At 42.6% G+C, this 22,420-nt stretch overlaps 1 protein-coding gene across 18 annotated transcripts in view; it reads left to right on the forward strand.

The window, feature by feature from the left end:
- Window positions 1-22,420, forward strand: part of EPB41L3 (erythrocyte membrane protein band 4.1 like 3) — a 223,428-nt gene that overhangs the window by 127,678 nt on the left and 73,330 nt on the right. For all 18 annotated transcript variants that reach the window (XM_036875021.1, XM_036875026.1, XM_036875020.1 and 15 more), the window contains exons 2-3: window positions 8,402-8,610; window positions 11,501-11,698. In XM_036875021.1, coding sequence (XP_036730916.1) covers window positions 8,413-8,610; window positions 11,501-11,698 — 396 coding nt within the window. In that variant the 5' untranslated portion in view covers window positions 8,402-8,412. The remainder of the gene's footprint in view (window positions 1-8,401; window positions 8,611-11,500; window positions 11,699-22,420) is intronic.

Below are 22,420 nucleotides of genomic sequence, written 5' to 3' on the forward strand. Positions count from 1 at the left end.
ATCCTGTAGCCCTTTCCCCTGGGGGATCACATAGTCACGTAGTAGCTATTATGGTTACACCGTAACTTTTTTGTAGATACTATAACTGGTTTATGTAGATACTTTGTGTGCACCTGTAGCCTTGGCAACCAGCCTCTTCCAGGCAGTGCCTGACAGCATCCTGGGGGGTGGGGGCCAGACTGCATGGTGGTTCTGAACATGGACTTGACCAGAGGTGTCAGGACAGCTAGCTGGGTTACAATGAACTTAAACATTTCGGGTTGACTAGTTACCGTGTGTGTGTGTGTAAACAGCTTATCTCCGTCCTTGTATCTAGTGGGGTCTTGATATTGTTGGTTGATATGAGTCCCATGTATGATAAAGATGACCCTTTGCCATGTCTGCTACACACATGTAATATCCCTGCAATCTAGCTTTGAGAAGGTGGGTGTGAAGAGCAAATGGAAGTGAGGCAGAAGGAGAAGGAACATCAGGAGTGTGTCAGAAACACAGAGAATTCAGAGACGGGAAGGGGGCGTCCCATGGATTTATTGCCTTATAGGGAGGTGACCTTAGTAAGATTTACTAGAATAATGGGGAATACTCTGAAGGGTGAGTGGGAGGGAGCACGTGGTGACAGCACAGGGAGGAAGTTCCTTCCAGAAGCATGGCTGTGAGGAAGAGGAGAGAAGTAGGGCCATCCTGGAGGGGTGGAGGTGGGGGTTGTAGGAGGGTAGAAGGCAAGGTCAAGAGCAGTCATTTGGGGTGAGAGTGTGTGTGTGTGTGTGTGTGTGTGTGTGTGTGTGTGTTTAATGGATGATACTGGGGCTTTTTTCATTGCAGATAGAATCCAGTAGAGGGGTCAGGGAATACTACTGTCTTTTTACTTGCTTGATGTTGGTGGTTTTGGTGGATCAGGGGATGGTATCCAGGAGTCACAAATACTTAAGCTGAGCCTATAAAGGTCTACTAGCCTCTCTTCTGTACATTTATGTTTGAAATACAAAAGGGGGGAAAAAAGCTTGTTTTTTAAAAAAAAATCGTCTGTTAGTCTTACAATCCTCTTGGCAGATAACTGGTGTGAAGGGTTTTTCTTTATGAAGTGCTTTGTTATTCTGTAGGCATCCTGTTTTATATGTAAAGGACAGAGATTTTTATGGAGCATTTTCCTGCACTAAAGTCCTAGGTCTGTGTCTTTTAATAGAATATCACTGAATTTTCTTATCTGCAAGAGAAGTAGGTACGTAAATTTGAATGCAGAAGCTAATTTAGCAGTCATTTTTTAGGAGATGTTAAATTTAGAGATGCCACTTCCAAAAGTGGAAAAGATGAGGATAAACTGACTTTTTTCTTGTGCAGAGTAAAAAATTAGAGCTGAAAAGGAACAAAGCCTGAAACGCATGCCAATGACCATTTTTTATAGGTGACGTGAATTGGGAATTGGGAATGATTTCATTCACACCTGCACGATGCCGCCTTTTAAGCTGATTACCATTTCTTTTTTTTTTAATTTTGGCTGTGTTGGGTCTTCGTTTCTGTGCGAGGGCTTTCTCTAGTTGTGGCAAGCGGGGGCCACTCTTCATCGCGGTGCGCGGGTCTCTCACTGTCGCGGCCTCTCTTTGTTGAGGAGCACAGGCTCCAGACGCGCAGGCTCAGTAGTTGTGGTGCACGGGCCCAGTCGCTCCGCAGCATGTGGGATCTTCCCAGACCAGGGCTCGAACCCGTGTCCCCTGCGCTGGCAGGCAGATTCTCAACCGCTGCGCCTCCAGGGAAGCCCTGATTACCATTTCTTTTGGTAGTCATTTAATAAATACATCCCTGAGAAGAGGCATAATGAAATACAGTTTATGTTTCTTGAAAAGATAAAGGACTCCTCGCCATCATCCCAGTACACTTAGTAAATGTCCTTACGCCAGCTTTTAGGGTTTGGAGGTCTGGGATTCCAGACCTTTTTAAGCTGAAGCAAAACACAATTAACAAGGTAAGTTTAATATAAAGAAAGGGCACAGTTTAAGCCAAAGCTAAGCATAAGCATTTTGTATCACTTTCCGTTTGTGATCACAGGTGATGGTGTTACTTCCAGTAACTGAAATGACTGACAGTTATAGGTAGTCCAGAGTGAATCTATCAGAAGAGAAGGGAACATTGGAAAATAGTCATCTGTAGTGAGTCGGAAAGGAAAATGTGCAATTTCAAGTGGCAAGGGTCATCCAAGAAAGCAAGGAATGAGTATCTTACAAAAAAAGAAAAAACCAAAACAATGTAAATATCATGAAAATCTAATTTTAAAAAATGTTTTGGCATTTGGGCATAAGATTGGAGGTGTACACTGTAGAATTATTAAAGTAATGAGTTAAAGTAAGGACTGTATTTAGATGCTTATGATTTTCATTGTGTGCCATTTAAAAATCAGTTTATTGCTTGCTTATATTGGCATGTGGGTAGGGAGGAAGATTATTTTAAAAAAAGTTTTGAAATTGAATTTACCAATTGAGGCTGTCGATACTGTTTACTCATAGGTAAACTTATGCCCTTTCAGATATGTGGAATTAAATATTGATTCTAGTGAGATTCCAGAATTTAAAAGCCTTACATTTTTAAGGTTTCTTACTTTACTATCTCTCAACAGCAAGGGAAGTTTTATTTTATTACAATTACTCAAAAAAGCAGCAATGATTTTTATTCCTTGTATTATGCATAAAGTGCTGGGGGAAATGATATACCTAGGAAATATTTGACAAGGGCATAGGATTTTATTTGAGGTTTGAGGTTCTTTGATTTATGTGATGTGTGACAGGTAAGGTTTTATACGGTGTATTCATAGGTAGAAAATAATGGTAGGTTATTTTACTGTTTAAGTAGTTGATAGGTGGTTCCTGGGCTATGTCCATTTTGCATTTTTATTCAGCTTTTGTAGAGCTGGCTCTGTGCCTTCGGGACGAGGCATGGAATTAAAGACAAAAGCCAGGTACTGAATGGTTTCATAGTGAAAGTCAAAACTGGGATTATTCCTTTACTGATTTTGCTCTTCTATTTCATATATAGTGAATCCTGGGGCTAATGTCATGTTTAGAAAGATTTTTATTTTAACACGTATTTAACCACATTTGCAAGTTTAGAGTACACTGATGTGAGATGTATAGTACCACAACGACTTGTGTAAAAAGTCCTTAGGTTTAACAAGTAGTAAGGAAATTGGGAGAAGATGGTGAAAGAGGCAGCAGGTTTGTCAGCTTAACCGGAAAGAAGATCTCAAGTTTCCGGCCTTTCACTGCCCCCTGCACCACCCCCAGCCCGTGCCCTACCCCCACCTCACTTAGTCATCACTGATTTCTAGTCCGAACCCCTTGTTTTATGGAAGAGGAAGTTGGGAGAGTAAAAAAAAAATTAGTCACCCAAGACCATACATGGCAACTTATTTGCTGCTGATTATTTTCTTGTATCTGTAAAGATTATACATAGATTTTGAAGTGACTTTTTTTTAATTAATTTATTATTTATTTATTATTTATTTTTGGCTGTGTTGGGTCTTCGTTTCTGTGCAAGGGCTTTCTCTAATTGCGGCAAGCGGGGGCCACTCTTCATCGCGATGCGCAGGCCTCTCACTATCGCGGCCTCTCTTGTTGCGGAGCGCAGGCTCAGTAGTTGTGGCTCACGGGCCCAGTTGCTCCGCGGCATGTGGGATCTTCCCAGACCAGGGCTCGAACCTGTGTCCCCTGCATTGGCAGGCAGATTCTCAACCACTGCACCACCAGGGAAGCCCTAAAGTGACTTTTTAATTTTGAGATATGATTCTGGTTTTCTGCTTCTGTGACAGTTTTGACATCTAATTACTAAGTTATAGCCATTATCTGCTGAAACACAGATAATAACAACAGAGAACCCTAAGTAGGATATTCATAGAAGATAGAAAATATTGAAGGTATTCAAATTTCTTCAATAATATGATTTATATGCTAGAACTGTCCTGTCTAGGAAAAACTAAGCATCTTCTTAAAATATGCTTTTTCTAATAGTCATTTATGTTTTACTTTGTAAATTCATGACCTAGTGGCTTTTAGGTTACTCTTTTATAGAGATTCTCTAAACCACCTGAACATTTTCTTTTTTGTGTTTCTGGAAGACCTTTACAACTGCTGATAAAAGCATTAGACTGTGAACAGAACAATAGTGTCTATTACCTTGAGAGATTTGATTTTGAAAGTTGTAACTGAGTTCCGTTTTCTATTTTTAAAGAGTAGAAATATCTACTCTTTACCCACCCACTTAAGAGAGATCTTACAGTGGTTAAAAACTATAAGGAAGAGAGATTACACTTTTAAATGCATAGTTATATAATAAATGGGGTTGATTTTATTTAGTCATTCATTAAATTATTATTGAAATACCCACTATGTTCTAGTTTTCAGATATAAACAAACATGATTTCCCCCCTTGAGTATATGGGAAGGAGGTTGAGAGATGGCTGAATAATAATCAAATTTGATGCATTATGGGAAGGAAACAATAAGGCACAATTAGGATGACTGTGCAACAAGGGAAGTCCTCTCTCAGCCAACAACTGAGGAATGAGGAGTCAGGCACTTGAAGAGCAGAGGAAAAAATGTTCTCAGCGAACAGAACAGCGTGTCTAGAAAACCCTGAAGCAGAACAAAGCCCTGATGTGGTTTACACGCTGGAAGGAGACCACGTGGCTGGATCACCGGTGGATGGCCGGATGGGCAGTGCCGCTGGGTGTCGATAGGGGGTTGAGGCCTCAGCTTAGCCTTGAAGGCCATGGGAATTAAGAGTCTTGATGTTAACTTCAAGCACATTGGGAAGTTATTAAAGGATTTTCTGCAGTGAGTGATGTGACTGGATTTATGTTTTATGAAGGTCAACAGAATAGAGGTGGATAGGAATCGAGGCAGTGAAAAGGGAGTTATTGAAGGAGTTCAGGGAAGAAATGATGGCTGGCCTAGTGGCTGGGGACCAATGCAAGATATGTTTTGGAAAGATATATATTTTAGTATACATTTATATATATATATATAATATATATATATTTGCAAAATTAAATATTTTGCAAAACTTTCTGTTGTATATTAATAAGGAAGACAAGGGAAAGGAAAATGTCAGGGGTGACTTCTGGAATTCTGGCTTGAAGGAATGGCATTGCCACTTATTGAGGTGGGGAAGGTGAGGAGGGGAGAGAAATCAACAGGCGCCTGTGAGGTGTCAGTGAGGAGTGTCCAGTGCGCGCAGTTGGACACTAGGCTGAAAGCTCAGGACAGAGGTTTGGACCAGAGATGTGAATATGCGAGCCGTTGGCATGTAGGAAGTATTTAAAGCGCTGGGGAAAAAAATACAGAGAAGAGAAGAGGGCCTAGGAGTGAGTTTGCTGGGACATTCCCACATTTAGAGGTTGGATAAGGAGTAACCTGTAACAGTGAATAGAAAGGAGTCGCCAGAGAGATAGGAGGAAAGCAGGAGAGTGTGGGGTGTTCTGAATCATGTTGACAAGGAAAGTCTCATCACCTGAGTTGGGGCTGCTATGAGGTCAGATGAGACAAGGACAGGCAAGAGTGGATTATCCTCTGTAGTGGCCACAAGAGCAACCCCGATGGAATCAGGCTGGAGTGGTGGCAGAGAAAGAGGAAATGAGGAAGTGAGGCAGGGTTGACAAGATTTTTGAGAAGTTATGAGTAGAGAGCAGGGAAATACGGTAGTAGCTGCCAGAGGATGTGAGGTCAAGAGAAGACTACTTTGTTTTAGTAAGATGGGAGCCACTCAAGTCTGTGTTTGGGTAGAATTTTAATCTGTAGAATGTGTATTAGATTCGGTGTGGGCTGGTTTACTGAGGTGCAAACAAGACGGAAGGATTCTGCCTTGTGTGACCATCCAGAGCAGGTGGGCTGCCCTCCACGAGGTCATCCCGGGACCCCGGCTGAGGGGGCTGGCTCTGGCATCCTCCTCAACTTGGGGCTTCCATGATCAGGTCTGTAGTAGTGACATCAGTCAGTATTTTCCAGACAATGCAAAAGGGAAATCTAGGGCAAGTGGCTTTCTTTTTATGAAGATGACCTAAATATTGAATACATTTTCTCCATTGTCTCATGGGTCCAGACCTAATCACATGGCCCCAACACATTGTGGTCTCCAACTGGGTGGAGGCGTGCCAGCTGAAACTGAAAGTTTGCTTACTAAAAGAAAGATGGAAAAAATAGATTCTGGAGAGAGTCTATTTCAGCCACAGACTCTGGGCTCCTTGAAGGTAGGTAGGGTGTAGGGGGTTACAACATATTTATCTGCCTCTAAACCAGGAGCAGTGCTTGACTTATATTTGGTACTCAATAAGTGTTGGGTGAGTTGAACTGATTATTAAAATTAATCCTCCCTCTCCTGAAAGGTAAAATTCAACTATAGGCTCTGAATTACACAATCACCACCTCTCCCTCCCCCTCCACTTTTTTTTCTGTAGACTTGACACTTTGCAGTATAAGAACAAAAATGCGAATATCATATTTGCCTTCAAGATTTGCTTGAAAATCTAAAATGTAAGAAGGAAAGAGAAAATGTTTTAGTTTTATGTAGATCCCTATCTGGCTTTGCATTTGGACTTGATATTTACATTTACATTGGGTAACTGAGCACATGCCAGGTTGACAGGTCTTTTATTTAACAGACAAAATAGCTGGTGACTGTAAAAAGTAACCTTAAACAGAAAGCACAGATACCACATTTAGTTTATAAAATAGGTTGGTATTTGTAATGTTTCCCTCTTCAAATTATTAAGCATTTTCCAATGTGTATTGTGAAAATAAGAACTAACTAGTAGTTTTACTATGGAGTTTTATTTTTCATAAAAATTCTACTCATACTAACGGGTGTATCATTTGCTTAAAGTATTACACTAGCCCTTTGCTCATGGTATTTTTACCATAAAATTAGAATTAGGAAGGGAAATTATGTGATCATCTGAGATATTCATTTTTGAGATATTTATCACATAGCTAAGATGAGAAATTACTTCAAATGACATGGTGACCACTGCTATAGCAGCTCTCTTGCTGCTTAGAGCAAAAAATGGCTTTAATTATAGCAGCATGTCTATTAGTAGTAGGAAGAAGTAACAGCAAGAAATAGGTTCTTTAGATGTGATCATGTTCAATGCTCTCATTTGGCAGATGTGGAAACTGAGGCACAAAATACTTATGTCTTGACGAGTAAATTATAAGGAGATGGCAGTTATATTTTAGGGCATCCTTTTTAGGATGTAAGAGCAGATTATTCTATGTCAGGATCTGTTGTTTGAGTTCCTGATGGGATATGAGATGGACAAACTTCTTCAACACTCACGGGAAATAGGAGGGAACCAGGAAGAAGCCTTTGAGAGTGAACTTGTGATGAGCGGGAGAGGGGATGCTACCCGGCTTCCCCCTGTTGGGGCCAGGGCTGGTCCAGTGCGGGACAGGTTCCTCAACACCGAGGAAGCCGCTGATGTACTGTGGTTGCTCGTTCAAAAGGGAATAACAAGGACTTCCCTGGTGGCGCAGTGGTTAAGAATCCGCCTGCCAATGCAGGGGACATGGGTTCAAGCCCTGGTCCGGGAAGATCCCACGTGCCACAGAGCAACTAAGCCCGTGTGCCACAACTACTGAGCCTGCGCTCTAGAGCCCGTGCGCCACAACTACTAAGCCTGTGCTCTAGAGCCCGCGAGCCACAACTACTGAAGCCCACATGCCTAGAGCCCGTGCTCCGCAACAAGAGAAGCCACCGCAATGAGAAGCCTGCGCACCGCAATGAAGGGTAGCCCCTGCTCGCTGCAAGTAGAGAAAGCCCACGCGCAGCAACAAACACCCAATGCAGCCAAAAATAAATAAATTTATTTAAGAAGAAAAGGGAATAACAGTTACGGGAAAATCACAGAGGGGAAGCGCGTTTGTTCACAGAAGAATGGATGGATTCACGGGTGTGGAAGGGCAGAGCAGGGCCCCTGGGAAGGGGAAAGGGAATGAGAAGGCGCATCCGCTTCCATTACTAGATCATCCTTGCCAGAGATTAAAATGTATCTCCAGCTGATTCAGAAAATTCATTTTTCTGAAATTAAACGTATCTAAGTTAGGTAATTATTATGACGGTAATGTCGTTTCACGGTCATCTGTGGCAAAAATCTAATAGAAATAAAGCCCGTGATGGTTCCAAATCAGCATTTACTACTAAATGTTCCTTTTGAGACGTCGACGGGCACCCGTCCTTGTGGTGAATTGGACAAGGCTGTTGTTAGGTATGTGTGGTGGGATCGTGTTTTGGTTCTTAGCGTTTCTCCATCTTTCCTGTGCTGGTTCCCTTCAGCCGTTCACTGTAACCTCCTACCTTTCTTGCCTGCCTGGGGGAGGTCATGGGCACTGAGTGATGGGCCCTTCCCGCTTTCTGCTTGCAGAACAATCGACCATGACAACCGAATCGGGATCAGACTTGGAATCCAAGCCGGAGCAGGAGGCCGAGCCCCAGGAGGCGGCGGGACCAGAGGGTCACGCGGGAGCACAGCTCGGGGCGCAGCCAGGAGGCGAGCCGGGCACTGAGGAGCAGCCCCAGGCACTGGAGCAGTTCGAGGAGGCAGCAGCGCACAGCACGCCCGTGAGGAAGGAGGTGAGCCTGGACCACCCCGCACTTGCGAACATCCCCCCCCAAAACCCGCGAAAGAATGTTTGCTGAGCTTTTCCAGGCTCTGCTCTGACCTTGGCCTCTTAGCACTAGAGGGAACCACCAGGGGTCATCTGCTTGGCCCCTTCTGGTCCTGGGCAGATGGAAAGTTATGCTATTTTGAGGCTTTCAGTGAATGACATTCCACAGCCTTGCCTGGTGACGCCTTCCTTTGATGAAAGCATTTGAACTCACACTGAAATCTGGACTGCAGGTCAGTGGTTTTTGTCTGGGTTTACGGGGAGGCTAGACACTGCACTGGCAGCTCTAATTATGCGCCCGGTTGTTTATTTAAGCCTTGGGTTCGGAGCTCTTGTGATTTTTCCCTGGGGCCACTCTGACCCTAAGGTTGCCAACTACTCATAGTGGGTGTTCGTGTCTCTTTCCCTCTCCCGTGGACATGTCTATTTTCAACTCTGTTACCTAAACATATTTAAGTTGTCATGGATATGTGATTATTCCTTTTAAAAGCTTTCCTACAAAATATAAAGCACGATTTATACCCGGGCCTTGAATGAATCCATGTTTAAATTTCTTTGGCTTGAAACTTCAAACCTGGAATCAGCATGTTTTAGGGTCCCGACTCATGGGTTAAGGAAATCTGGGAGTCCCTACACGTGGTTGACCTCTTACAGGTTGGAAGTATTTGTGTCAAGCCAGAAATTCTAGAAGATGTTAAGAGACATGAAACCGGCATGTCTTTGGAAAACACAACACATTGGTATAGCCTTAAACTACCATGTGTTTACAGCCTGATTATTTTATTTCTTTTCCCATGGTATTTAAGTTCTGCTTTTAAATGGTATAAAGAGTAATGTTTATTTTCACGCTCTGTAGATAGATGCTCTGTCTGATCTCAGACATTTTGTGCAGGGAGCTGGGGGTTATACTTCAACTTGTCAAACAGAATCAAAGGAACAGATGTTGTCATCATGGTTTTCCTTTATCTTTTCTTTTTGTGGAGATGTGATGGTGGTAGTGTTTTGTTTGTTAATTTTCAAATCTTCAGAAATTTAAAATTACTAGACTAGATTTTTCTCTCTTCTTTCCTCTTAACTCTGAAATGAAATAAATGTGAAAGTGGGGGAAATTGGAGAGAAGGAAGAGTTTCCATACCCAGACACGACTAGACATGTGTATTTAATAAATGCATTGACATTCTGTAGTCAGACGTTTGAAACTAAAGAGGAGTGACTCGAAGCCACCGGAGGGAAAAGTGACTGGCGGCAGAGTCACGAGACTTTAGCCCTGCCTCCCCCCTGGTTAGTTATCTCAGTGGTCTCAGAACTCTTTCGAGTCCTCTGGACCTCAGCTTACTCATTTACAGAACAAAGAGATCAGAAAAGATAATTTTCTAAGATTCTTCCACTCTCAGATTCTCTGATCCACACCAGGTGCCCAGTTATGTTCGAGGTAGAATGAAGTGTGCTTTGGTACCTCGTGATGATTAAAGCCAAAGTGGGCTTTGGCTGGATCTGAATTCCAGTTGACTAGTTTGGTGACCTTGAGAAAGCTGCAACTGTCAGTATGGTCTTACTCTCCAGCCCATGAACTTTAGCCACCAGGGTGGTGGTATATTCATGAGAGAGGAAATTTCGTGCTTATGTAAGGGGCCCAAACTGAGTTTCAGAACATATCTTTCTTTGGACTTTCAGAGTGTATTTGCAGACCATGGAAGCTGTGGTCTGGCCCTTGGGTTGAATGTGCGTTGATGGTCATTTAATACATAGAAAAAGGGCAGAAAAAGAGTTGTTGGAGAGGAGTGCACAGGGAGACTGCCAAGGGGACTGACTCAGGGGAGGATTTTATTGTTTATAGGATGTCCTCTGCAGTTCTGAGTCTAGCTTGGACTGGACTGTTGTGATTTGAAAGCAGATTAAAGCTTTTGGACAGATTTGATCTGTTCTTATACTAGCTCATTACAGTGAAGGGGGAAGCAGACTTAAGGGATTACTTTGTAGTGAATTTCAGTGCTGCTGGCTTCATTGAATTGAGTTAGAGCTAAATCAAATATTTTAACAGTTGTAAAATTACTGAGAAGATTAATACTTGAAGCTATGTAGGCCTTACAATTTATAAGATACCTGGTATGTTTATGGGACAGTTATGGGTCATGGAATAAAGGAGGATCCAGTGAATGAAAGAAGCAGAATACATTAGGTTAAATCTTAGATGCTTTATTTGTTTTTAAGGCTTATACTACCCAGTGCCTTTTTTTTTTTCCAATTGAAGTATAATTGATTTACAATGCTATGTTAGTTTCAGGTGTACAGCAAAGTGATTCACTTATACATATATATACATATTCCTTTTCCGATTCTTTTCCATTATAGGTTACTATAGATAATATAGTTCCCGGTGCTATACAGTAGGTCCTTGTTTATCTGTTTTATATATAGTAGTGTATATTCGTTAATCCCAAATTCCTAATCTATCCCTCTACCACCCTTTCCCCTCCAGTAACCATAAGTCTTCTCACTGTGTCTGTGAAAGCCGATGCCTTTTTAAAAAGTCAGCAGCCCATTTTTGTACCCTCCTTTGCTTAGTGGAATCTTGATGGCATTTGCTAAGAACTTAGCACTTCTAATGTAAATCCTTGAGTCAAACTGAAATAAGGCCCTATGGGTACATTTAAACTGCAAAAGTTATTTAGGTGTAACTGTTAGCATTATAAGTATTTGTATATGTATATCCATTCCTAATATCCTAATTCAGACATCCCTCATCCTTTAGGAAATAGGAAAGCCTGTTTCTAAAGTGTTCTGTTATTGCCTGAGCAATGTAATATTTATTTGCTGTCTTGCAATGAAAACTGTCCATTGTTTGCTCTTCACAGGTCACTGACAAGGACCCGGAGTTGGCCGCCGGACCTTCCAAACAGCCCGAATATCAGCAATTCGAAGACGATAAACTTTCTCAGAAATCATCTAGCAGCAAACTATCTCGATCTCCATTAAAGATTGTCAAAAAGCCTAAAAGCATGCAGTGCAAAGTGATACTTCTGGATGGATCAGAATATACCTGCGATGTAGAGGTAAATGTATATTTTACAACTTTTTTTTGTCCCAGGTATTGAGAGCTAGGAAATATTGCTGTAAAGCATACAAGATGCCTCTTTGTTTTTCCAGAACTCTGGAAAATTACTCAGACCCAGTTTCTAAACACAAAATTATTTCCGAAGTCTCTCACAGAGGATCAAATTACTGAAAATACTTATAAAGTCCCCAAAATGTTACAATCAAAAGAAAAATGTGGTCTTCTTAAAAAAAAAAAAAAAAAAAAGAAGAAGAAATCTCTAATACTTTCCATGGTAGGAAAAACATTTTGGAGGCCTTAAAAATCAAGTGTTCTTTAATATCCTGGCTATGAGCTAACATTGAAATGAATTTTACCTTTTCTGTTTGCATAACTTATGGCCAAGTTGTTAATTGGTAGAAACTTGCAGATTTCTGTATACAGGAGCGGTAGGATGATTTGAACTGTGAATGTCCTTTTCTTGCTTGGAGAATGGGTCGTTTTTAAAATGCATGTGGTGGTGGGCATTGCAGCTCGAGTGTAAAGGGGTGTGCTCCTCTGTGTTTTTTTGTAAAGAAAACAAAAATTCTTCTGAGAGAAGGGGCAGGTGAATGACCTTTGTCAGAGATGTTTGGCCAGACCAAGTTAACAAGTGAGAGCGACACAGGCTGTTGAGAGTGGCAGCGACGGATGGTTGTTGAGCTCCCGGGTATCACGGGGACACAGGCAGGGCGTGAACTCTGGCCGGAGAATCAGGTCAGCCCCGTCCACCACCTACACCACCTACCGCGTCTTTTCCCCCCAGCTGGGAGGGAGCAGCTTGCTCTTTTTGCAAGTTGATTCCATTTCAGATTGAATATTTTCATTCAGAGAGCTACTCTCCCGCCTCCAGCCCCTTGCCCTTGGTCCTACGTGGGCACCGCACATCCCTCTGTGCCAGCCCCGCCCACCACATGCCTCCACTGGTCCCCTCCTTCTGCCCGGGGTGCTGAGAATCTGCTGGTTCCGCAGCCAGCGTACATCTGTGTGTGGTCATGCATTTCCGTTTCTCTTTTCTCAAGACACAGCCAGCAAGCTCACCTGATCCCCCGTGGTCCACGTTCATTTGTCTCCTCTTTCTCTGCCTACAGCCCCCGTTTCATTCCTTATAGTTTGCATAATGCACTCATGCACCAGTGCTTTTCTTGGAACAAAAGATTCAAATCCATTTCATGTTGATGATGTCATTTAGGGTGGGGGTGGGTTATCAAATTATTACAGATTGCAGGGACTTAGAAAAAAAGTTTTAGATAAACTCTTAGATCAAAAGAGATTAAGTCTACCATATATTAATTCAGAGAATTTTTGTTATCCTATAACCTGACAAATATTAGTGGGTTACTACAGGGAATAAAATATACGTTCTGAGGTTTGCAATGCACAGGTCCATTTCCTGCATTTCGCTGGCTCTGATTTTGGCTAATTTCTTAGCCCAAGGTGTTCGATTATTGATTTAGATGTTTATTCTGGAAATGAGAAGATCCGATAATACACTTTTACCTGGGTTTTACTATGAAGCTTAAAGCACTTCTGTAACCTCTAGCGAGGTTGCATTTTTCCAGTGTGGATCTCCCTTCTGGAAAAATTCATCGAAGTCAAGAGGAGCTTTTTTCCTTTAACTTGGAGGCGAGTCTTTCTACTGATTGTATTTATATAATGGGATAAATAGGGTTCCCTGGCAGTCCTCTAGTCACGACTACCAGAGTTTTCTAAAGAACAGTCTAGAAGAAAGTTGATAGTGTTTCCTGTAGGGAGAATAAATGCCTCCGGGCTGACCCAGTGCACGTCATGCTGATCCTTTTGCTAAATTTATTTTGTATCCCGTGCTTCAAATCCATTCCAGCTAATCTGTGTTTTTTAGTACAGCATTTTTGGTTTGTAATTAACTCTGAGTACCATTCAGTGTTACTTTTAATGTCACTGTGAAGACTGTGAGTGGCATGGCAATGTTGGTCAGCTATTTTCTTTTATAATAAGGTATTTTTATGAATTGGACAGATTCTTAAGAGTAACTTTTTTTCTGGGACACACAAATCCTTGTCAGCAGAATATTCTCAGTGTCACAACAGAAGAAGGTGTGGCCGCTACTGACATCCTGACAGCCATGGAGAAGATGGAGAAACATGGAGATGCTAAAGTGAAATGGGTTTGTGTGTCACCAACTAGCTGGATAAGAAAAATGGGTCGTGAATCGGTGACATGGTTCTCAAGGTGGCAATGAGATGCTAGTTGAAAAAGCAGATTCAAAATGCTGGACTTCCCTGGTGGTGCAGTGGTTAAGAATCCCCTGGGTTCAAAATCCCTGGGCCGGGAAGATCCCACATGCCTTGGAGCAACTGAGCCCATGCGCCACAACTACTGAGCCTGCGCGCTAGAGCCCACGAGCCACAACTGTTGAGCCTGCGTGCCACAACTACTGAAGCCCGCGCACCTAGAGCCCGTGCTCCACAACCAGAGAAGCCACCACAATGAGAAGCCCGCGCACCGCAACGAAGAGTAGCCCCCGCTCGCCGCAACTAGAGAAAACCCGTGCGCAGCAACGAAGACCCAACGCACCAAAAAAAACAAAACAAAACAAAAACAAAATGCCTCTGCTTTTAGATACAAACTATGAAAAGTAAAGCTTTGCTGGCGAGGTACACGGGGTCTAGCAGGTAAACAGAGGTTGAAAAACATTGTCCTAGAGAAGATGGCCTTCAGCCTTTACTCTCCTCAAAACTGAGTTGTTATCTGAATCTTGGATGAAGGCACAGCACACACGCAAAAACAACTTTTTTAAGTGATAAGGGCTTTAGAAGTAAGGAACAGCCCATGTGTCAGAATACAGGTTTCTTAAATGCATGGTGTGGACACTAAAGCAAAGTAGCAAGATAACGTTTAGCAGGAGGGGAGGTAAAACTTCTCTCTGTGTTTAAAGATCAAGTGCAAAACAGAAATAGGTTTGGAGGAAGGGCCAGGCAGACTTAGTAACAGTTCGGGTGAAACTCATCTTTGGGTTTAAGGTGATTACAAACCCAGCAGGAACCAGCAGTGCAGTGTGGCTGTCAGGAATGTTCTCGAAATCCCAGGCTGCTTCCGGGGAGTGTAGTGTCTAGTTTGTGGAAGGCAGTGAGTCGTCCCCGTTCCCCTGCTGGGAGGTCCCATTTGTGTAATTCACACTTGATACACATGCTCCAGAGCCACCAGACCTGGGGAGTGATTTCAAGGAACTTCTTAGATCTTCTGAACCTCATTTTCCTCACCAGGAAAATAGGGGTGAAATAAGGCATTATTGAGAAGATTAAAGCAGATAACTGATGTACACTTTCTGGGGTGTAGCAGATTCTTGATAAATGGTACCAGTTTAACAACGATAATAACAGTGAACTTCGGCTTAAGCTTATTCAGCAGAGAATTACAGGATGGTGAGTAGTTTGAAACCTTCCCATGCGGAATGATTCGAGAAAGAATGTGTTGAAGATGGAAAAACTATTAGGAGGAGACAGGATAGCTACTTCCAGTTACTTGGAAAGGTTGTCATTGAATGTCATAACATTTTTTAACGTATAGGAAGTAAAACTTAGGAAGAAGTTACGGGAAGTCAGATTTTAAATAAGCAGAAAAAGAATGTTTTAAAGTGGTCATTGTCAACCTTGTGATGACGTGTGCTCTGCTGTTGGGATTCCAGCAGAAAGCACAGGTGCATGTCTGGTAACCAGCAGCTCCTGGGTGTAATCTCAGACCCAATGGCTTCTCGTGCCCCTTCCTGCTCTAAGATCACGGAGAGAAGAGGCACCAAGCTCTGGATGAAGAAGCAGGACAGCCTCCACGACTCCTGCCCCCAACACGTGCGGTTGTGAATTGCGAACAGGATGCAGGAGACAATAACAGGCATAAAATTTGTTGCATTGAATAAGGCATCAAAAAAGGCATTTTATTTTAGTGAACTCTCTATGCCTAGCTGTTATTCCCCTGTGGCTTATTTTATGCCTTCATTATAGTTCTCTTTTCTTTTGAAAGCACAAGGTTGCATTTCCCCTTGCCCAGCAGTGCTACAGCGGTAGAAAGCCAGGACCCTGAAAAGCAAGACACAAGAAGCAGTTGCCTTCTGAGAGCAGTGACTGGACACTGATTAAGTCTGCAATTCCCGCCCCCAGTGTTCTGATGGGAGGCCCTTACCGATTGTCCTGGAGTTCTCGAATTTCCCTCTAGCAATAGGCTTAGATCATTGTGGCATTCAGTGTTTTTCCATTTGAGAGATGTTTTTCTCAGTAATTTTTTTTCAAACTCTTGGTCTTGATTATCTAAAATATAAAAAGATCTTACAGGACTTTCCTGGTGGCACAGTGGTTAAGAATCCGCCTGCCAATGCAGGGGACACGGATTCAAGCCCTGGTCCAGGAAGATCCCACATGCCTCGGAGCAACTAAGCCCATGCGCCAAAACTACTGAGCCTGCGCCCTAGAGCCCACGAGGCACAACTACTGAAACCCGCGTGCCACAACTACTGAAGCCCACGAGCCTAGAGCCCGTGCTCCGCAACAACAGAAACCACCGCAATGAGAAGCCCACACACCACAACAAAGAGTAGCGCCTACTCGCCGCAGCTTAGAGAAAGCCCGCGCACGGCAATGAAGACCCAACGCAGCCAAAAATAAATATAATTGATTAATTAATTTAAAAAAGAAAAAAGCTCTTACTATGAGTAAAATACAAGAAAGGGCCTTACAATAAGTAATTTGATATACACGTTTGGGCAATGTTTGCAGGCTACCGGATTGTCACATACGCCAGCATAATCGCTAATACTGCTGTTCCCTTCTTGTCATTTTTACTGGACCATTAGAAAATGCAGGCTACTTCCTATGGCCAGTTTGTCATCATGGTTGCTGTTTATTTCTTGAACATGAATTTTAAAAGAGAAGGTAAACAAAAGTACCCCCTTCACAGCAGCAGAAGCAGTGCTTATCATGTTTATTTCACATTTATTTCAATCCCATTACTTCTGGGTTCCTGGACTCATCTGCCTCTGATTAGAGTAGGATGAACTTCCTGATGACCATCCAGTTAGAAATGTTTCATTCGTATCTAGTCTGATATGGTTTTAGGAAAATAAGTCAGACAGGATTTGAAATTTGAGTCCATATTTCCTAATATAGGTGTGTGCTGCACATAGAAACATCTTAAGCCATTTTTGGGTGTACTTTGGTCTGTTCTCCACAAGAAACCTGACCAGTGGAGGAGGCTTGAGCATAACTGCAAAAGAGACGGAAGGTGGACCTTGCAGGTGTTTCTCACAAGGCTCCACCGTGTTTCTCTGTGTGCGGGGACCTGGGCTCTCTCTCCTGAGCCCTGCACGTTGCTGATTTAGTAGTGAGCGAGACTCAGTGCTTCTGAGCCCCAGGTAACCCCACGCGGGCCTGGAACTCCAGGGGAAGTGCCAGTGACTCAGCCACGCTGGAGAGACCCTTGCATCCAGATTGGGGCAAATCTAAAAGCTACTCACGTGCAGCAGTAAAACCTTAAAAGCCTGTCCCACCCCCTCCCCAAGGTTTGGCTGTGTCCAGAGGCCTGCTAGTTGGTGGGTACCATTCAGACCCTGCTGGAATCGGAGAAACGGTGGTATTCACTCCAACAAGCACTTCTTGATACCACCCAGAGATGCTTCCAAGGGGCCAGAGAGGAGAAGGGAATTTATTGCACTCCATCCCCTAAATGTGCTTTTGTCACCTTCTGACTACTGGTCAGGAAGGGACTGTTTAAAAAATCTCGAAATGCTCTGTCTTGCCTGCGATTCAATTAGCGTTTCAAGTCATACTTCTGTTTCATGTATTCCACTAACTGGGATTTGGTTAGAAAAACAAAATCAGCGTCTGAATTTTCCAGCATCTCTAGGTTACATGATTAAAATGTCTTACGATCCCTTTAGAAGTTCTTGACTAGACAGCAAATAGAATTGCCGTAATCCAGAGAGAGTTGAATAGAACACCTATTGCCTTTCATGGATTATAAGAAATAGTAATTGTAAAAAATTAAAAATAAGAATTTTTATTGTTATTGCAAGTATTGTTCTTTCAATAACTACAGAAGTCAGAGGTTTTGATTCTGTGTAATCGTATAAATTACGATTTAACCTCTCAGTGGGTCTCTGCTCAACTGTATGTCTTTACTACATCTGGCCATCTGCCACGTGCTGTAACCAAGTGGCCCAGTCCTGCAGCAGCAGCTTTCCTGCCTGAAGATCAGTGCCCCCAGGGACTCCCGACCATGGCAGGGCTTTAATTAACTGTTTCCTTGTGTGATGACTCTTTGGTGCAACCATAGGAACAGTTACACACGAGGACAGTAAACAGGCACCTGCTTATTTACCTGACATAGTCAATGTTCAGCCTTCCCAAGGTGTTCAGATGATGACCTCGTGAAGGTTTGATTAAGAAAAACAAACCCTTTTACTAAAATTGTTAAAACTTTTCTCCTGGTTTTCATTTTCAAAAAGTAACAGACTGATAATCCCTCATGAGTGCAGGCATGGTCTAGTAAATACCCTACATAGTACGAAGGTTAAAAACAAGTATATTTGTCGAGAAATAAAACTAGTAAAACCCTGGGGCATATCACCATACCATGGGTTGTGTTTTGGAAGCTGAGTGAATTTGAACCTGAGTGCCTGTGCACACTGGGGTGATTGTTTATCAAAGGTAATAATCCCTGGGGAGTTCTTTTTGACTTCACTCTCAGTTGTAAAATGGAGCGAAGGCCCGAAGGGAGATTTGTTTTCCAGGTGTTACTATTCTGACATGCAGTGCCGAAACCCCAGGTCTGCTTTTTCACTCCGCTGTTCCCTTAACTCTTAACTTTCTCCTTGTATTTTCCAACTACTTTGTGTTGCTCATTTGATGAAATGAACTTCCGTGCTCTGCGTTCAGGCAGAGGGGCTTCATAAGCAAAATGTGCATGCGTAGTTTAACCTGTTCCAGCGTGCAGTGTCTTATTTATCTTTGTCCTTCGTATAACATGGTGGTTGACTTTCACATAGTAGGTATTCATTACCTATTTGGTGAAGAAGGCAATCTTCCAGGTTTAAGAACAATCCAAGTTTTCTAGTTCTCAACACTGTGCGATTAAACTTTGAGGTTTTACTTGATATTTTTATATCTAGTTGAGTTGCTTAAAATTTGCCTCCTTCAGCATCTTCCCCCTCTGAGAGTTTTCACATGTGCTCTAGACAAAAATCTTTTAAATTCCTTTACTCTGTTTGTGGCCTTAGGCGATGATGGATCAGCCACTGGCACCTTCCCCTGGGCTCAGCGGAGGAGGGTCCTGCTCTCTCGTGGCTGCTTCTCCAGAAATATGTCCCCTTAGCACACCTGGGTTCAGGCTTAACTTGAGGTTTGGGGAAAGAGCATATAAAAGACAGAATACCTGTTAGTGTATGGAAATGTAACAGATTTCTGTATATTAGTTTTGTGTCCAGCAGCTTTACCAAATTCACTGATGAGCTTTAGTAGTTTTCTGGTGGCGTCTTTAGGATTTTCTGTCTGTAGCATCATGTCATCTGCACTCAGTGACGGTTTTATTTCTTCTTTTCCAATTTGGATTCCTTTTATTTCTTTTTTCTTCTCTCATTGCTGTGGCTAGGACTTCCAAAACTATGTTGAATAAAAGTGGCAAGAGTAGGCATCCTTGTTTGGTTCCTGATCTTGGGGGGAAAAAAAAGAATACCTGTTACTCCAAGGGCCATTCTTAGGTGCGAAGGACCGAAACCCTGCTCCTGAGTTCCTAATCAGCGTCATCCTGCCTGGCACCGTTCTGCTTCACATGCCAGGCACCAGCTCATGTCCACTCTAACTCAGCCTTAGCCCCAGAAGCAAGGGAAGTTCTGCCCTGCTTTAGTCCAAGGCATTTCTCATTGCCCAGCTTGGTGGATGGCAACCAATCCCTCATACAGCGACCACAGCCTCGCATTCACACAGGGCCAAGCCGGACAGGAGTCTCTGCCACCAGTGAGCTTCTTCAGCCTCCTTCCTAGAACTGGACCTTTATTACAGCTTCCAACAATCGCTTAAGGTGTTGTCTCCACCAGGCACCTCATTCATATCTCTGTATTTTCTAGAGGACGTTGATCAATCTGTACGTGGCAGGCACCGAAATAGTTTTTAACGAGGGAGCGCATCATTCGAGTTTTAATGATGATTTGTCTCAACGAGCCTTCTTTTTCCTTGTTTACAACGGTTCCAGTTCCTAGAACTAACATCACACCGTGTGCAAACAGATGCCAAGGAGTTTTACTAATTTTGCAGAGGCTTTGATATAAAGTATTTCTTGAGGGCCTGTTACGTTCCAGGCACTGAAAACCAAGAGAGACAGAGACTTCAGGCTTAGATAGGGCATTGTCTTCCTCATAGGGTCCACAGTCTTAGATCTGGAAGGGACATTGGAGATAACTTTGTCTCCTACCTCATTTCACTGAAGAAGAAATAGGCCCAGAGCAGTTCATGGTGTGCCAGAGGACACACAGCCCAGAAGGGGCCGAGAAGGGCTAGAACCCAGATCGCCTACCCTCTGCTCCAGAACGCTCTTTACTGGGGGCATCAAAACATCCAAAGTCTGTAGCAGCAGACAGAACAAACCGAAATACAGTATTTACTGCCAGCATGGACTTGTGAAATAGTAGGACACAAAGAGAAATAGAAGGAGAAAGATCTGCTTTTCAAATTATTGAATAATGTATTTAAATATCTACTTTAGTTTTAGTTCTGTAAGCATTTGATATCAAATGGACCAGTTTTTCTAAATTTTGGGTTGAAACTTTCAAGTTCTGCTTTATGTTTTTATATTAGTTATCCATGTAGTTTGGGGGTAAGGAGAAGGAAGTGAGGCCACACTGGCCTTCCTCCTCTGTTCACTTTCTCATCTCCTTTCCTTCTTAGCCCACTTCACCCCTACCTCCTTCTCTCTCCTCCCCTCCCCTCTGCTGGCAGCTGGAAGCAGACATGCTAAAGGGGCTCTCCTTTTAATAAATGGGGCAACTTGACTCTGGCCTGAAGTGGTGTAATTAGGCCTCCCCCCTGGAAACAAAAGGGCCCTGAGGTGATGAGCAGATCTTATCCAGGAGACAGATTGAGTCAATGGAAAGGATGTTACCTTCTCAAGACTTCTTAAACCTAATTTCTCAAAACGATTGCCAAGGCTTTGCTTTTGGCTGTACTATCATGAAATAAGATACTCTGTGAGATACATGCACCCTTATGTTCATAGCAGTGCTGTTTATAACAGCCAAAACATGGAAACAACCTAAGTGTCCATCCACAGATGAATGGATAAAGAAGATGTGGTATGTATATGCAAAGGAATACTTACAGACATAGAAAACAAACTTATGGTTACCAAAGGGGAGCGGGGGAGGGATAAATTAGGAGTTTGGGATTAAAATATACACACTACTATATATAAAATAGATAACCAACAAGGACCTACTGTTTAGCACGGAGAACTATATTCAATATCTTGTAATAACCTATAACAGAAAAGAACCTGGAAAAGAATATATATGTTTATATATATATATGTGTGTGTGTATACATACACGTAACTGAATTACTTTGCTGTACGCCAGAAACTAACACAACACTGTAAATCAACTATACTTCAATTAAAAAAAAAAGATACTCTATGAAGAGTAGAAAAACAACAATATTTTGAGTTAGAAGGGGAAAACAGCTGGGGAGGTATCATGCAGAAGCTCTTCAAAGTGGGGAAGGGAACAGAGTTCCAGGCTCGACTCCCCTCTCTGCCTTAGCATAGAATGACTTGCAGCAAGTTGTACAGCTGTTACACCATCCTGCTCAAAGTGGAAAGGCAAGTCTGAACTGGGACCATGGTCTCCATGCCTTCTGGAGAGAAACAGTTTTCACCAGTGATTTTTTTTTTCTAATTTTCCTGATCAATTGCCAGTTCATTTCATAATTACAGCATTTCCCCCATGAAAGACAGGTTATAATTTTCAAGATAATAGCATCTCCCTTTAGTTAGCATTTAAATAGATGCCTTTCTTTTCACGGACGTAGTCTTGGCTCTGCAGGAAGTTTAGGAAGAAGATCACTGGTATCAGCTACAAGATGAGAAAATCTTTTCAAAGTTAGTTAATAACCTGAGAAGATTTCTACATGGTGGATCATCTCTTGAATTTGATATTACCTTTTTTATTGTTGTTACCTTCAATTTCAGAGGCGGGTGTCTTTGACCTTGTCTCAAAATTCCGCCACCTACGAACAGCGCCCATGACCTCTTTGACTACAGAGCTGAAGTTTTGTAGAATCACAGGTTCTTAGGGTCGGAGGAGGGCGTGAACTCTAGTTCAGTCCTGCAAAATGTGTACGTGGTGTGTGTGTACACACACATTCCAACAAAATACAGAGGTAGTTTCAGGAAGCCTGGAGGACAGTGTGATGTTGAAGGCCCTGTTACAGGGACACGGTGAAATAGTTACAGAGAATCAGCTTGCACACACTTACTGGCATCCACACACCAGCTGATCTGGTTTAAAAGGGAAGCGCACACAGGCAGCAGTTAGTGTCAGGATTTAGCTGCCACCTACGCCTTATGGTCCAGCTTCTGATTGGCACAAGAAAGGAGGTGAATAGGAGTTCTTAGTTTGAAAAATGTTGTAACTTAAAAGGAGATATTCAACTGCACTCATGAATACCTTTTGTGGTATTCCTAT

The sequence above is a fragment of the Balaenoptera musculus genome, chromosome 14, assembly GCF_009873245.2.
Source record: "Balaenoptera musculus isolate JJ_BM4_2016_0621 chromosome 14, mBalMus1.pri.v3, whole genome shotgun sequence".
Classification (NCBI taxonomy): Eukaryota; Metazoa; Chordata; class Mammalia; order Artiodactyla; family Balaenopteridae; genus Balaenoptera; species Balaenoptera musculus.